This window comes from Vipera berus (genome assembly GCF_964194415.1).
Source record: "Vipera berus genome assembly, chromosome: Z".
In the NCBI taxonomy this organism is placed as follows: Eukaryota; Metazoa; Chordata; class Lepidosauria; order Squamata; family Viperidae; genus Vipera; species Vipera berus.
The window spans coordinates 114,124,517-114,142,082 of record NC_138205.1 but is presented as its reverse complement, the minus strand read 5'-3'; the positions used below and the strand labels follow the sequence as shown (position 1 = coordinate 114,142,082).

The 17,566-nt window shown below is 40.3% G+C and overlaps 1 protein-coding gene across 9 annotated transcripts in view; it reads left to right on the top strand.

Moving 5' to 3' along the window:
• ARHGAP12 (Rho GTPase activating protein 12) overlaps positions 1–17,566 on the top strand; it is a 50,003-nt gene that overhangs the window by 11,500 nt on the left and 20,937 nt on the right. For all 9 annotated transcript variants that reach the window (XM_081343891.1, XM_081343892.1, XM_081343887.1 and 6 more), the window contains 3 exons: positions 10,582–10,845; positions 13,550–13,690; positions 16,561–16,641. In XM_081343891.1, the coding sequence (XP_081200017.1) occupies positions 10,582–10,845; positions 13,550–13,690; positions 16,561–16,641 (486 nt within the window). The remainder of the gene's footprint in view (positions 1–10,581; positions 10,846–13,549; positions 13,691–16,560; positions 16,642–17,566) is intronic.

The following is a 17,566-nucleotide window of genomic DNA, read 5'->3' as shown; positions in this document are numbered from 1 at the left end:
TAGCAAAAGAAGAGTTAAGTTATTTGGACTCTTGTGTTTTCTATTTTTAATCTATTTCCTTTCTAACAGATACAGTACTAGTATAGGTTGATTTCAGAGCAAATTGCATGCTTATTTATTTAATATAGAAAAAAGTCTCATAATGCAGCAGCATGTAAATTTTGGAGGCCCCTAAGGTAGCATGTAACACTCCTATTATGTGAGCTGCACTGGCTGCTGATCTATTTAAGATCCAGGAGAAGAGCCTTTTCTGCTGTAGCTCCTGGCCTTGGGAACTTTAGGAAATGTCTTAAATTTTGCTATGCCAGTTGGCATGGGACCCTGAGGGAGAAGCTGTGGGCTGGAGATGGCTACTGTAGTAAAAGAAGCTACCACCACCTCTGCACTCTAAACCTGTGGTTTTTTGGGGTTTTCTTGATGATGTATGGGTTTTTTATAATTGTTTTAGTTCTATGTGTTTTATTATGTTGTAAGCCACTCAGCGTCGTCTCAAACAGTAAGATGAGCAGCATATAACTTTGATAAATAAAATAAAAAGTGATATTTTACTCAAATGTTTTTTTTAAAAAAATGCCTTAAGCTTGAGCATTATTACTATGAACGGAGGGAAATCTATTGTAGATGTTAGAATGCTGCAGCTGATTCAGAGCTGTATCATAAATTTCCTGGGATGAATCACTTAAAAATGTTAACTGAGAGATCTTATGCATCAGTCTTATGATTTGTGTAGTGAGCTCTGCTAATATACCTTATATTTATCAGTATTTGTTGTTGGAAAGTACTGGTTTGGTAGGGAATTAATCTCTTCATCTTCTAAATATTGTTAAATGTTTAGAATTTCTCATAGTTCATTAGAGGAATCATGTCCCTCTCTATGCACACACACACACACACACACACACACACACACACACACACAGAGAGAGAGAGAGAGAGAGAGAGAGAGAGAAGTGTGTGTGTGTGTGTGTGTGTGTGTATTCATACACAGAGACATTTTTGTATCCCCCCCATCTCCCTCAGTGAGAGATTGAATGAAATGTTAGATTACATTAGACTATAAAACAGTACATATCAAAGTTTTTTAAAAATGTAAAAGGAGGCTGGAGATTAAAATTAGTTGAAGGGCGAAGGAAGGGCTTTCAGGGGACTAACCAGCCACACGCCTGCAGGCTCTCCTGGGCTCCCCACATGAGACAGCTGAACCACGTCTTCTTTTCGGAAGGCCAAGAGAGTACCCCCACCTCCGGGGAAAGAATATTCCAGAGTGCGGGGGCCGTAACAGAGAAGGCTCTCTTCCTAGATCCTACCAGTAGGAATTCCTTAACTGGCATGGTCTACAACCTGCCTTCCCTGTCTGACTGTGTGAGAGAAGCTGATGTAATGGTGAATGTTTCCGTAGGTAGCCTGTAGATTATACGTTACGGCTTAGTACTTTTCTATTTAATGAAGGTATGATACTTAGTAAAAAGGAGGGGAAATATCTGAGCCTAGGAAGTTACAGATTCCTTGTAGACTCTAATGAAAGTATTTCAGACTCGTGACAAGTTTTCATTACTAACGAAAAGGGCAACAAAAATCTTTTCTCAAACTTCCAGGATTCTAGTTGAATACTGTAGCATAAATGATGGTGGATGGTAAGAAAATTTTGGATGACCCTCACAGATCATCAGATCTATACAGATAAAATCTGTATAATATTGTTTGTTTGGCTAACAATATCTTTTGTATGCATTGATTGTAAACTGTAGAAGAAGGAGGCCATGGCAAAACAGTATAACATTAGAAAAGTTTTTTTTCTTTCGCTGCTGACTTTACAGTTGGCCCTTGCCACTTGATTGTGACCATTCAGCAAAACAGAAGGGATGAAACAGGTGAACATAAAGGGGTGAACTACAGAAAGGCATATAGCATTGTATTCATATACTATTTCTCAGAATACCTTAATTATATATCAGTATGGGCAAGACTGCATAAAAAAATAAGCACTTCTCAGTTCTTGTGATTTTATTACAACAATTTTAAGTGAATGAATAAAATCTAGTTAGATTATTGTCAGTTGTTTCAGGCTGCACCTAAAAATCCAATGTACTTTTAATTATGGAATGCTTGACTTAAAATAAATGTCAGTGATATTTTAAAGTGCTTCTCTTAAAAATTAATATTTTAAAATTAAGTTTAAGTTTAAAGTTCCCTTTTATTTTAGTTGCTAGATACAGATCAAATTTCATGTGTAAGTTTTACTGCTTTTGCTAATTGAAGTAATTTTCTATATATTCTCCTAAGCAGCTTCTTATATACATGCAAGCATTCATATTTAAATAGATAAATAGATTTCCTACTCTTCATTAAACCTTGAGGTACATGTGAAATGTACATAATCTCTCTAGTGTGCTTAAAACCAAATGTAAAATATTTTATTCAGCATCACTGATGTTGTACCCTTGCGACCTCTGACCCGACGCAGATCCTGTTGGGCTCCATGGTTTTCTGTGGAACTCCGGGAGATGAAACGTTGGAGACGGGGTCTAGAGAGCAGTTGGAGGTCCAGCCGTTCCGAATCTGACCGATTGCAGTTAAGAACCTTTATAAGGTCTTATCTTGCTGCGATGAGGACGGCGAGGGTTAACTACTTCGCCGCCCTCATCGTGTCCGCAGATAATCGCCCGGCCGCCTTGTTTAGGGTGACTCGCTCCCTTCTTAACCAGGAGATGAGGGAGGATCCCTTACAGGGACGGGCCGAGGAGTTTAGTCATCATCTGACGGACAAAATTGCTCAGATCCGGGCCGGTTTGGATTCTGACTGGGTGGAGTATGACGTGGAGGAATCGGACGGTTTTGAGCATGTTATCTGGACTGAGTTCGATCCTGTTTCCCCTGATGATGTGGACAGGATCATGGGGAGGCTGAGCTCCACCACTTGTTTGTTGGATCCGTGCCCCTCCTGGCTGGTTTATGCGGCTCGGGAGGGGACACGAGACTGGTTCCAGGCAGTAATAACTGCTTCTTTGAAGGAGGGTGTCTTCCCCGCCGCCTTGAAGGAGGCGGTGGTGAGACCACTCCTCAAAAAGCCTGCCCTGGACCTGGCTGTTTTAAATAACTATCGTCCAGTCTCCAACCTTCACTTTTTGGCGAAGGTTGTTGAGAGCGTGGTGGCACAACAGCTTCCTCTGTTCCTGGAGGAAACTGATTATCTGGACCCATACCAATCGGGTTTCAGGCCCGGGCACAGCACGAAGACGGCACTGGTCGCACTGGTGAATGATCTCTGGCGGGCTCGGGACAGGGGTTGCTTTTCTGTCCTAGTCCTATTAGATCTCTCAGTGGCTTTTGATACCATCGACCATGGTATCCTACTGCGACGTCTCAGGGGGCTGGGAGTGGGAGGCACCGTTTTACGGTGGTTCTCCTCCTATCTCCTGGGCCGCTCGCAGTCGGTGTTGGCAGGGGGGCAGAGATCCACCCCAAGGCCTCTTGCTTTTGGAGTCCCTCAGGGGTCGGTTCTCTCGCCCCTCCTGTTCAACATCTATATGAAGCCGCTGGGCGAGGTCATTCGTGGTTTCGGGGTGGGGTATCATCAGTACGCTGATGATACCCAACTTTTTTTCTCCACCCCGAACCAACCCAGTGATGCCCTCGCCGTGATGTCCCGTTGCCTGGAGGCGGTCCAGGTCTGGATGGGAAGAAACAGGCTTTGTCTCAATCCTGCCAAGACTGAGTGGCTTTGTGTACCGGCATCTCGGGCTAACCAAACTATTCCACCTTTAATGATGGGGGGTGAGGTGTTACCCCCCATTGATAGGGCTTGCAACTTAGGCGTCCTCCTGGACTCACGGCTCAATTTTGAAGATCATATACGAACCGTGACCAGGGGAGCTTTTGCCCAGGTTCACCTGGTGCGCCAGTTGCGACCCTACTTGGACCGAGATGCCCTATGCACAGTCACTCATGTGCTCGTGACCTCCCGTTTAGACTATTGCAATGCTCTCTACATGGGGCTGCCCTTGAGGACCATTCGGAGACTACAACTGGTGCAGAATGCGGCCGCGCGAGTTGTGATGGGGGTCTCCCGATACTAACATGTAACACACCTCTACTCCGTGAGCTGCATTGGCTTCTGGTTGCTCTCCGGGTGAGATTCAAAGTGCTGGTGATGACCTATAAAGCCCTAAATGGCTTGGGTCCGGGATATTTGAGGGACCACCTGCTGCCAGCATCAAGTTCCCTTCGTCCAGTGCGCTTGCAGAGGGAGGGTCTTCTCAGGGTGCCGCCGGTAAAAGATTGCCGGCGGATAACACCCAGGGAGAGGGCCTTTTCTGTGGGTGCGCCTGCCCTTTGGAACCAGCTGCCCGTAGAGCTCAGGACTGCCCCTGACCTACGCTCATTCCGCCGGGACCTGAAGACTTGGCTGTTTGAGCTCTCTGACCCAGGCTGAGAATTTAATCTTTTAATTCTCTTTTAACTTTGTATTTTATATTGATGTGATTTTAAAATGCCCTGTAAACCACCCTGAGTCCTTCGGGAAAGGGCGGTATATAAATCTAATAAAATCTAAAATCTAAATAAATTATTAATGTTTTCCTATAATTAAGTTTAAATCCTAATGACTAATAGACACATCCATGTTATTTGTTTGGCGAAGTATAGTAGTAGTTTGCTACTGACTTCTGTTTCGTTTCTGGGCAACTGCATAATTTCATCTTCTATTTCAAGCACTATGACTAAATGAAACAGAAGCTTCATTCAGTGACTAAATTTCTTGACTACTGTATGAAAAACTAAAGAAAGTATTAGTGCTAGTCATAGTCTAAAAGCTTAGATTTGCTAAATTGTTGATTTCATAACTTATTTATGGTTTTATATAGGAAAGAAATGGTAAACAAAAAAGGAAGTTTTCAATACAGCATTGACTTTTGTTGCACAAAATTTAAGGCACATATAGACATCTAAATACTATAAGATTGTATAATACATTTTGTAAAAAAAAGGTAAAGGTAAAGGTAAAGGTTCCCCCGCACATGCGTGCTAGTCGTTTCCAACTCTAGGGGCCGGTGCTCATCTCCGTTTCAGAGCCGAAGAGCCAGCGCTTGTCCGAGGACGTCTCCGTGGTCATGTGGCCAGCATGACTAGACGCCAAAGGCGCACGGAACGCTGTTACCTTCCCACCACAGTGGTCCCTATTTTTCTACTTGCATTTTCACGTGCTTTCGAACTGCTAGGTTGGCAGAAGCCAAAGCCACCCTATATTTATATAGTTTAACATTTACTACATTAATATTGTGTCTTTCCCATGGTAGATCAGCTTTACTTGGTGATTTTGCTATTTTTTTACAGCTGCCAGTCAGAGTACTGATTTATCCTTCCCATATTTTTTTTTTGAGAATCATAAAATCATAGAGCTGGAAGGGACCTTGGAGGCCTCCTAGTCCAACCCCCCTGCCCAAGTAGGAGTCCTTATACATCCTATACCAGAGGTCCCCAGCCTTTTGGGCACTAGGGGCCGGTTCCGGGGAGAAAGGTTTTTCTGCGGACTGGAGAGTATGTGGTTTTGTGTGCTGCCTGCATCCCACGGATAGGGCTTTGCTTGCTTGTGCGGACTGGCATGCCTCGGACCAGTAACTGGTCCATGGACCGGGGTTTGGGGACCCCTGTCCTAGACAAATGAGTATCCAATCTTTTCTTGAAAATCTCCAGTGATGGTATTACCCACAACTCTAGGAAGCAAGCTATTCCATTGATATTTTTTTTTCACTGTCAGGAAATTTCCCCTTAGTTCAGGATGGTTTTCCCTCTGACAAGCTTCCATCCATTGCTACTTGTCCTGACCTCAGATGTTATGGAGAATAAATCAACCCCCACTTCCCTGTGACAGCCCTTCCAGGTATTGGAAAACACCTATCATGTGACCCCCCCAAAGCCATTTCTTCATTAGGCTAATGTATCTAGTTCCCTTAGTCATTCATTATACAAGTTAGTCTCTAAATCACTCATCATTTTTGTTGCTCTTCCCAGAAATCTTTCTAGGGCTTCAGCTCTTTTTTGTATTGTGATCAGAACTGGATGCCATATTCGGAGTTGGTGTCACTAGCACAGTATGGAGTGATACTATTGCTTCCTGTGATCTTGATGCTATTCCTTTGTTGATGCAGCCTAGCATTGCATTAGTTTTTTTGGTAGCTGCAGCACACTGCTGGCTTTTATTTAAGCTGTAGTCCACCAGGACCTCCAATGTCTTAATCCCGTGGTGGCGAACCTATGGCATGGGTGCCACAAGTGGCACGCAGAGCCCTCTCTGCGGGCACGCACGCCGTCGCCCCAATCCTAGGCCTTCAGCTGGGTTTTATAAAACCTTTTTGCTTTAGGCCTCCGCCGCCATGTACAAAAACAAGGTTGAATCAATCAATCAATTTCAACTTCTCGCGGGGGAAAAAAGTTCTCGCAAAGTTGGAATTGATTGATTGAACTTTTTAGTCCCACCCAGTCTGCCGTTACCACTGCAGCCATGCCCACCCAATGGGCCACATCCACCAAATTGGGCACACTCACCCAAAGGACCACACCCACCCGGCACCCGATGATACATAAGTGGGTTTCGGGTTGCAGTTTGGGCACTCGGTTTCTAAAAGGTTCGCCATCACTGTCTTAACCTATCAGGATCATATTGTGCTTCTGCTATTGAAATTGGAGATGAAATCTAAAGCAGTGTATTTAAGAAAAGATATATAGACATCTTTCTTAGTAAATACAGGTAGTCCTTGACTTACAACCACAATTGAGACTATAATTTCTATTGCTAAGCGAGACACTTAAATGAGTTTTTTCCCATTTTTCTTGCCACAGTTATTAAGTGAATAGTAACATGGTGGTTAAGTGAATCTGGCTTCCTTATTGACTTTTCTTGTCAAAGGTTGCAAATGGGGATCATATGACCCAGGGACACTGCAACTTTCAGAAAGGAGTCAGTTTCCCAGGCCTGGATTTTGATCACATAACTATAGGGATGCTGCAACAATCATAAGTGTGAAAAATAGTCATAAGTCACTTTTTCAGTGTTGTTGTAACTTCTAACAGTCACTAAACAAGCGGTTGTAAATCAAGGAACAACTGCAGGATGAAGCCATATGGGCAGCAGATTTTCACCTGCTATGTAGTAGCAAGCAATTTGTAAAAGTCCATGAAACCTATTCAGGCTTTTATCTTATCATTTGAGGAAAAGCAGACATCTAGAATAATTAATATTAAAATGATATTTTAATTTGATTATAAGGCTTATTACATGTTTTAATTTGATAAAAGGCTTAACTGATTGCAGTGTAACAGATAATTAAAGATGCACATGGCCCTGTGTTTAAGTTTTAAGCAACAGACAAATATGTTTCTAATGATACCCTGCCAGTGAGAGTAAGAGGAGAAAAATTAGTTTTGATTTGATTTCCCAGAGTCACAATTGTGTGAAATAATTGCTCTGAATTTGACACAATTTTAAATTTTTATCAATTTTACTTAAAATTGCTAAAATTTTGGTTTTGCCTCAGGATGAAATAGCTGGTTGCGTTGTCCAGATGGGCAACATTTACCGATAGACCTCAATTTACAGTAGTTTGTTTGTGACCATTCAAAGTTACAACGGAACTGGAAAAGGTTTTTCCACACTTAACGACCATTGTACCATCCCCATGTTCACCTGATCAAAATTTGGATGCTTGGCGACTGACTCATATTTATAATGGTTACAGTGTCCTTTTTGTGACCTGACAAAGTCAGTGAGGAAGCCAGATTCACTTAACAACCGTGTTACTAATTTAATAACTACAACGATTCATTTAACAAATGTGGCAAGAAAGGTTGTAAAATGGAGCAAACTCACTTAACAAACTTCTCACTTAGCAATATAAATTTTGGGCTTAATTATGGACGTAAGTCAAGGACTACCTACTACAGTTTTGATAGAAAATTTCAAAATCAGTTGGATAAATAAAGTTTCTATGGCTATATTGAACTTCATAGCGACATCTGGTGGCATACATGAGTCTGTTTAAACAAATATTGAACTATCAATGCATAGATTTCTTTTTAATATGTTTCATATTTAAGGTAAATCATTGGAAGGCTTCCAAAGATCCTGTTCTGGCTCCAAGGATTTTTCCCACTTGTTTTACATTGACTGGCTTCAATTCACATAGCAAAGAGCTGACAAGACGTTTTGTTCTTTCAGCTGGCCTGGTGTAGACCGTGATGCTGATGGGCCTAGAGCAGGGGTGTCATCTGGAAGCCGCGCCCACCCCATTACCGGCAGTGGCAAAACCATCCCGATAAGTTGTGCGACGTCACGTGATGTCGTGAATTTGACATGTCTGGCCTAGAGGAAGTCATTGGCAACTGGTTTCTGTGTCTAAGAAAGGATTAGGGTTTTCCTACTCCTACCACTACACCAGGGATCTTCAAACTTGGTCCTTTTATGACTTGTTGACTTCAATTCCCAGAATTCCTCAGCCAGCGCTGGCTGAGGAATTCTGGGAGTTGAAGTCAACAAGTCATAAAAGGACCAAGTTTGAAGACCCCGGCACTACACCATATCTGCTTGGGGGTTTATCCTCACTGATAATTAGAGAAATATCTGGCAATAGATAATTGGGATAACTGGGTTAGCTTTATTCTCTCCCTTGCTCTTTGTCACTTTTTGCTTAAAAGCAGTGCTTTTCCTATGTAAGTTTTGTTTACTATTTTAAAATGCTACAGATAGTGACCAGTGCAAAACAGACAGCAAAAATAATAAGCTAGCTTTTGCTGTCTGTTGTGGGTACTCCAGTTGTGGGTTGTGGGTACTCCAGTATTGGAGTTTTTAAAGAAGAGATTGTATAACCGTTTGTCTGAAATGGTATGGGGCTTCCTGCTTGAGCAGGGAAAGGACTAGAAGAGTACATTTAAACCTTTTCACAGATTGCACCACTTTTAGGATATGGCAATATTCGAGTACCACCAGTCGCCTAGCGAGGTGTCAAAAACCTGATAACACCACAAAAAAGGAAAAAAAGTGATAAAGTACAGGTAGTCCTCGACTTACAACAATAGCTTAGTGACTGTTACAATGGCACTGAAAAAAGTGACTTATGACCATTTTTCACAAACCAGATTCACCCTGTTACTAATTTAACAACTGCAGTGATTCACTTAACAAATGAGGCAAGAAAAGTTGTAAAGTGGGACAAAATTCATTTAACAAATTTCTCACTTAGCAGCATACATTTTGGGCTCAATTGTAGTCGTAAGTTGAAGACCATCTGTACACCCACTTACCATACTTTTAATGGGAAACTTGTGCCTGTTTCTCTGACATTAATTTTTGCACTGTTTTATCCCCTTCTCTCCCTCTGCTTGTTACAAAGAAGTCTCTCCTCTTCTCCGTCTCTCTCTTTCCCAGTCATCTTTTTTTTCTCTCCCTTTCTCACAAAAGCCTCCTCCTTTTACATCCTGTCTTCTTTCCCCCCCCCCCACTCCTCCTTTTCTCTTTGGTGCAACTCCAGCTGATTCTTCTCCTCCAGGCTGGTGCTGCTCCATCTCTCTTTCTCCATTCCCTTCTCTTTCCCTGTCATCTTTCTCTCTTTCTCTCTCTCTTTCCCACCAAAACCTCCTCCTTTTATCTCCTGTCCTCTCTCCCCTTCCTTCTCCTTTTCTCTTTGGTGCAACTCTAACTGACTCCTCTCCCCTAGGCTGCATGCTGCTCCGTCTCTTTCTCCACCCCCTTCTCTTCCCCCCCCCCCCCGTCTTCTTTTTTCCTCTCCCTCTCCCACCAAACCCTCCTCCTTTTATATCCTCTCCTCTCTCCCACCTCCTTTTCTCTTCGGTGCAACTCCAGAGGATTCCTCTTCCCCAGCCTGCGTGCAGCTCCCAGAAGTGCCTATCACCTCTAGCTGCGCACCAATCAGCTGGCACCCCACGCCAATCCTGGGTGCTCAGCAGAGCCCTGGCAACACCGCAGCTCCAGCTAACTCTCCCAAAGGCCTGTGTGGCGCTGCCGGCGCTTCAGCTCATCCTCCACTACACTTACATTTTTTAATACTTTATTTTACAGTGCTTTTCAACCTGTTGTATGCGTACCACCACCAGTGGTGTGCATATCACAGGATGAAAAGCACTGGACTAGAAGACCTCCATTATTTTGTTATTCAGTGTCCCTACTGATAGGTAAAGCTTAAACACAATTATAATTAAAATACAATTATTTTCCCATACAGATTTTCAGAGCACCCCACAACACCCTACGAAGCAGATTTCTGTTCTGTTCTCAAATACGATGAGATTTCTGGCATGCTTTAGAATTTGTAGCAGGGTTTCTGTAAGGCAACTTTAACATGGATCACCTCTCAGAATTTTCTGATCCATGATGGCCTCTATTTTTCCCCACTAGATTTAAGGAACATTACTTGTTTCTTATACCCTAGACTGCTGCATTTCTGAATTATGTTTCTTTACTAAAAACATTAAGTGATTCACTTGCACATACTATATATGCCAAATGTTTATGTCTGCATTTATTTCCCAAAAGGTAGTCTTTAAAACTGTACACAATTTGTTTTATTGTAGCCAGTAACACCACCAAGCCAAGGAAGACCAGATTCACCTGTTTATGCTAACTTACAAGAACTGAAAATTTCTCAGTCTGCACTACCACCTGTACCTATAAGTCCTCCAGTCCAAATTAGTGGGGAGTGGGAGACCCATAAGGATATTACAGGACGCTACTACTATTACAACAAAGGAACACAAGAGAGAACCTGGAAACCCCCACGTTTTACTCGGGATCCAAGCATAACTAAAGCAGACTGTTCGAACCAAGTAGATCAAGAGGTAAGTTGGGGATAATAATGAACAAAACATTCATATATGGTTTGCTGCTTAACTGTTTAATACGACTTTTTTTTTACTTTAGTTGTCTGAGGGTAGTACAGTCAAATAAAATGACCTGCAGATAGATTTTGCGTGCATGTCTTGAAACGGAGAACCTATCATACGTTTGGACCATGCCTCTTTACTACTAAGTTTCTTTTAAAAAAAGTTTTTTAAAATATTAAAAATTAATATATCATAAAAATATAGGAAGGAAAATATTTGTAGCTCAAGGTTAAAATGGGAGATCCTTGATGTTCTTTGAGTTTGGTTGCTTCCTTGCAGACGTTTCATTATTCAAACTAGGTAATATCAGCACTAGTGGCAATGATGGAAAAAAAAGTCTACAGTTCATAGTAAAGTTGAATAAAACATCAAGCAATAATTAAATAAAATAAAAACATTATGGGAAAATTTTCTAGTAACACATTCTCCCCTTCTCTTTTTGCTTGTTCTAACTGTTGACCACCACAATTTATATTGAACATTGAAAATTATTGCTAGCATCTATTTGAGCCTTTCAGTTTTTCCTATCTTTCTTAGATGCAGTAGGAACATTCAAGACAAAAGGCAAAATTGTTTGCTATTACTCTGCAGTAATTCCCTCTGCAGAGTCATGTGAAATGGTCAAAGCTTTGCCTAGAAAACTTGTGCTCCCTAGGCCTGATTATTCTTATTTTGAAAGTCAAAAGCAGAGTATCAAGAAAAACAAACAAAAAAGTGATCCAGGTTCCATACAAGTCTTTTGAATTGTTAGGTTGTATTGTGTTCTGCATACTTTTGCAATTAACTGGTAAGCCTACTTAGAAAGAACCTGAAAATAAGATGACTCTTCATCTCTGGGTATCTACAATGAGCTAAAGTTTTCTCAAAACAAGAAAAGGTGTTGTGATGTCTCTACACAAATTCCATCTCTCTCTCTCTCTCTCTCTCTCTCTCTCTCTCTCTCTCTCTCTCTCTCACACACACACACACACACACACACACACACACACACACACGACATTATGACTTGTGAAATTTGTGAAAGGGGCAGAGTTTATATTGTGTTTTGATGTTTTTTCTGTGCAGTTTCCCTCTGTTTTCAGTCTCTTGCAGCCTTCTAGGGTGTCATGATCCACACTTGCAAAAGTGCTACCTTGATCTTCCTGTCAATTGTACTTTCCATATAATGTGGAATAATAGCATGAAACCTTACTAGTGTGTTTTCAGGCAGGAGGTTTTGCAGCTTTATGCTTGTGCAAGAAGGAGTACCCTTGGCAGTTTCTGCATGCAAAGCGTGTGGCTTTCACTGAGTTTTAAACCTTTTAAATAAATAATCAATACATCCAGTGCTCCTAAAAGTGCTAAGCAGTGAAGTAGATTAATAAAATTTTAATAAGATATATTCAACATGAATTGGAATAGGAGGATAATTATCCTAAGTCAGCAGAAACGGTGGGTTATTAAGTTTAGCATAATGAATAATTCTAATTTGAGAAATTCAATAGTGTGATCCTTGAGAATGTTGCTGTGAAAGTTACAATGTGCTCCCAGTGTTAGTGTTCTTATTTCAGCATTAAATCACCAGGTTCAACCTTAAGAATTGCTTTGACAACTGTAGGAATATGAATGTACTACTGTCTGCAATACAGGGGACATAACTCTAAGGTTACTGGTATTGTTAATACTCCTTGTATATTTTGGGTCCTTAGTAGTAGTATTAATTACTAATTAGTACTAATATTAATTTTTGTGGCCTCTGGGCCTTTGCTTGATGGCAAATGAAATTCATTTATTTAAATAATAGGCTACCATGAACAGACCTTATTTTTCCAACCTAATAAGTAAACAAGCAATTATAAGTACCATGTTTTCCTGAAATTAAGACCTACCCGCAAAGTAGACCTTAGCTTGATTTTTGGAAGTGGGCCTAATATAAGCGCTACCTCCAAAATAAGCCCACACCTAAAAATCAAGGCACACACCTAAAAATAAAGCTAGGGCAAAGGGGGGGAGATGTGGAGCTGCCCCATGTGCCCCCTACCCAGTTACCTTGCAGCGAGGCCTCACTGGCCCACTTCTGCGGCGTCCCCAGGCCTGCATTTCGCCGTCAGAGGCCTTTCTGGAAGGCCACTGCAGCCAAGAATTGAGCTATGGATTGAATATATCAGGAGAAAGAAAGCAAGAATAATTTTTAGATTTTGTTAGAAACATAATAAAGTGTAGAAATCAGGCTTCTAGATTTAGAAACCCACCTGTAAGGAGAAACAAAAAAAATGTGTAAAATAATTTGTGTATAATGTTTACGGAAGGAAATTGATAGAAAAATCAGGAGAGCAGTAGAATTAAGAATTATGCAAATCCCAGATGGTTTGAAGTGTTGCTTTAGCTCACATTTTTGTTAGTGGAGCTAATTGTACAGATTAGGTCATAGTCTTTGTAAATGTTATTTCTAAACTAAGCTAACTTTGACACACACACAAAAAGAACAGGACTTTCATCTTTTACAAAAGCAATCTATCCATAAGTAATCAGATTAAACTGTGTTGCTATTTAACTTTCAGCTGTTTCATGTTAGAATGCATTCTTTGTTCAAAGTTTTAGTGTTACAGTTTCCAGTCTTTTATAGTCTTTTAAACTAATGTCAGTTCTCAATATTTCTGTGTATGAACATTTGTTGTAGACACTTTCAACCCAAGAAGACTCTCACAGTCCTTGTAACAGCCAGACAGATAGCCAGTATGATTCTCCTCCCAAAGGCTGGTCCGAGGAGATGGATGAACATGGCCAAACACAATATACCAGTGACCTCACCAATGAAAAGGTACACAGTTCTTTATCACATATCTGCCAAGGTGGTAGAAATTTAGTCAATATTAATTCCAATAGGTATGACTTCTTATAACTATCAATAAAATTTTGATTATGCCAGTGTCCTCCTATTTCTTATGAATTTTTGTCTGCTTTTCTCCTTTCTGTGTTTAACAAACTGCTTTTAAAGACTATTCTATGTTCAGCTTCTGCTTGCGTTGAAAATAAAAGTTTTATAACTGCTGATTGTACGGATAGTCTTTGACTTTTGAACATAATTGGGAACAGAATTTCTGTTGTTAAGTAAGGCAGTTGTTAAGTGAGTTGCACCTAGTTTTGCAATTTTTTTTGTCACAATTGCTAAGAGAAACACACATTCATTCAATGAATCCAGGTTTCTCACGTTGACTTTGCTTGTCAGAAGCCAGCTGGAAAAATTGCATATGGCGATCACATGATTCCCCAGGAATGCTGCAATTGTCATAAATACATATTGATTGCCAAGTACCAAAATTTGATCATGTGTAAGTGCTGCGATGGATGGGTTGTAAGCCACTTTTTTCAGTCCCATTGTAACTCCAAGTGGTCACTAATCAAATGGTTGCAAATTGAAGACTATCAGTATATCTTCCTAATGTCAGAAACAAGACCTAAGGATATATTCCTAGCTTTGCATTTCCTGCAAAGTTTTCGTTACTCTAGTGGTATTTTCATCTCCGAACTATGAATAGGTCTTATTCTCAACAATTACATTTCATCTGATTATACTACAGGAGCATTTTTATTTAAGAGTAACTATAAAATGGTTTTGAAATAGGTACTTTGTGAGATGGAATCCCCAAGTACCTATTGGCATATTTACATATATAAAATACTATATTTAAATTTAAAAAGCAGCACAGTTTCTAAAACAGTTAAGCAGTCATCATCATTTTAGCCATTGTCTCGACTGCAGAAGGAAGGCCTCTTCTGCATGTTTCTAAGCAATACGGTCCTGAGCTTTCTTTTGCAATTGGGCCCACAGTATAAATTACCTATATCAGTATTTCTCAACCTTGACAAATTTAAGAAACGTGGACTTCAACTCCCAGAATTCCCCAGCCAGCTATACTGGCTGGGGAAATTCTGGGAGTTGAAGTCCATGTGCCTTAAAGCTGCCAGGGTTGCCCCGTCCTCCTTAAGGACCTGTGAAATAGTGAAAGTAGTGAATGTATAACCCAGCTCGGAATAAAGATACTTGGAAGTCTACATATGAGGTAGGATCTTTGTAAAAGATGGGGATATGGCGTGGGAATAGGGATCCTGTGTGCTCCCTTTAAGGATTCTTTGCTGAATCCATTTATCCGGTCTGACTTAATCCTGTTTCCCTCCTTTCCCCCTAGCATGGGTGCAGAAAATAGGAGCAAATACAGAAAAAAACTGCATGAACCCTCTCAGAAAATACAGTGGGAATGAACAGTGCTATGTTTGAAAAGTTAGTTTTTCACTGCATTCATCCAAGCAGCCACTTGCCCTCAGGGAGCTACTCTATGAGAGTAATTCTATTGTCTTCTTGAACTTTTCTTTTAAAAAAATGGTCTAGTTGTTGTTTTCAGTTTGAACAAAAAACAGATCAAGGAGATTTAACAGCTTGCTTAGCCAAAAAGGAATCTGTGTTCTCCCGATTTATAGCAAGATTACATTGCCATTTACAGTTGTATGTAGTAAAAGAATTGGGAATCTTCTAAGGATTGTAATGCTCTCCATCAAGATGATAACAAAGGGCAAAGCCCTCTCTATATATTTATAAACAGGGTTATATTACTTATATATATTTTTGGGGGGTATTTCTTTGTGGATGCAGTCCTTGGAAAGAAAATGCTGAAAAATAATCAGCTATAATTACTATTTTGTTAAGAGTAATAGGTTATGCTTTGCATGTTGCTATAAAATAAATCATTGTAAAATTGTATGTACTATGAAGATATATTTAATTTGATTGTGTTGACATTGCTTGACTCTTGAAAGTAAGATATTTAGTGAATATTACTTAAATTAGGAATGCCTGTAGATTTCCCTTATTTATTTTTATTTATTTATTTAATCCCATTTATATCCCGCCCTTCTCCGAAGACTCAGGGCGGCTTACAATTTAAGCACAAACCAATGTGCTTAGCAATAGCCTTCATTCTATGTATATGCCTGCTTATTAGGGCTTTCGCCCCCCCCCCAAGCGGCATTATTAGAAAGTCAGCTTATTGCCCCCAACAATCTGGGTCCTCATTTTACCTACCTCAGAAGGATGGAAGGCTGAGTCAACCTTGAGCCTGGTGGGATGCGAACCTGCACTAATTGCAGGCAGCTGCTGTTACTTAAGGAGGCATTAGCCCACTGCTCCACCAAGGCTCTTGCACAGTGTTATATCTCTTCTGTGTTATGGATAACACAGAAGAGATATCCAAATATAAAATAATTATATTTTCAACACTTTCATAAAAACTCCATATCAAGTGTTTTGATTAGACTCATTTTAGGTAAAACAAAGCAAACCTACCTTTTATCATCAAGAAATTATAAATTGTTAACAATAATAAAATAGGTTGTGGAATGTAAACTCATGATATTAATTATATTATGAACATATTGTGGAAGAAATACCAGGACATAAGCATGTGTTTGTTTATCTGGCTACAAGGGGAAGAAAGTTTGGATTGATAGAATTCTCAGAGTCACAATGAAATTAGGTGGTTTCTAAATTTAATAAAATAACAAATACTGTTACAAAATATTTGTTACAAAAATGATAGATTTTTTTCAGCTGACAGGGCATTATTTAAAGATGAAAGATGTTCATTATTCTGATTTTTAAAGTAATCCCTATTTCATTAACTTTTTTTTCTGAAGTGGGTAAAACATGTAGATGAACAAGGTCGGGCGTACTATTATAATGCAGATGGAACACGATCAGAATGGACTTTGCCAAATGTAAGTACACAAATACAACCACAACTGTATTTTTAGTTCTATAGCAGGATAAAATATTTTTAAATTAAAACAAAATTGATGGGGGGAGCCCATGTTGATTTAATTGGTTAAATAAATAATGAATAGCTTATCAACTTCTCATTCAATGAATGTTTTAAGAACACTGAAAAAGATTTATGGCTAGTCTTCAAAGTTATGGCCATTGCAGCCTCCCCACAGACATGTGATCATGTTGGACACTTGGCAATTGGCCATACATATACAATGGTTGGTCATCAGTTGTGTGACCACCATTTGTTACCTTCACAGCTGCCTTCCAACAAGCAAAGTCAATGGGGAAGTTGGCAAGATGGAACTTGTGTGTTCCATCACAAGTTGCAGTCACATGTTTTTTGCTTAATTACCATGAGTAATTACTTTACGGCAAATAGATGGGGAAGAAATGGAGGTAGTGACAGATTTTATTTTCCTGGGCTCCAAGATCACTGCAGATGGGGACTGTAGCCAAGAAATTAAAAGACGCTTGCTCCTGGGGAGGAAAGCCATGGCAAATCTAGACAGCACACTAAAAAGCAGAGACATCACCCTGTCAACAAAAGTGCGTATAGTCAAGGCTATGGTCTTCCCAGTTGCAATGTATGGCAGTGAAAGTTGGACCATAAGAAAGGCTGAGCGCCAAAGAATTGAGGCCTTTGAACTATGGTGCTGGAGAAGACTCCTGCGAGTCCCTTGGACTGCAAGGCGATCAAACCGGTCAGTCCTAGAGGAGATCAATCCTGACTGCTCTTTAGAAGTCCAGATCCTGAAGCTAAAACTCAAATACTTTGGCCACCTAATGAGAAGGAAGGACTCACTGGAGAAGAGCCTAATGCTGGGAAAGATCGAGGGCAATAGAAGAAGGGGACGACAGAGAATGAGGTGGCTG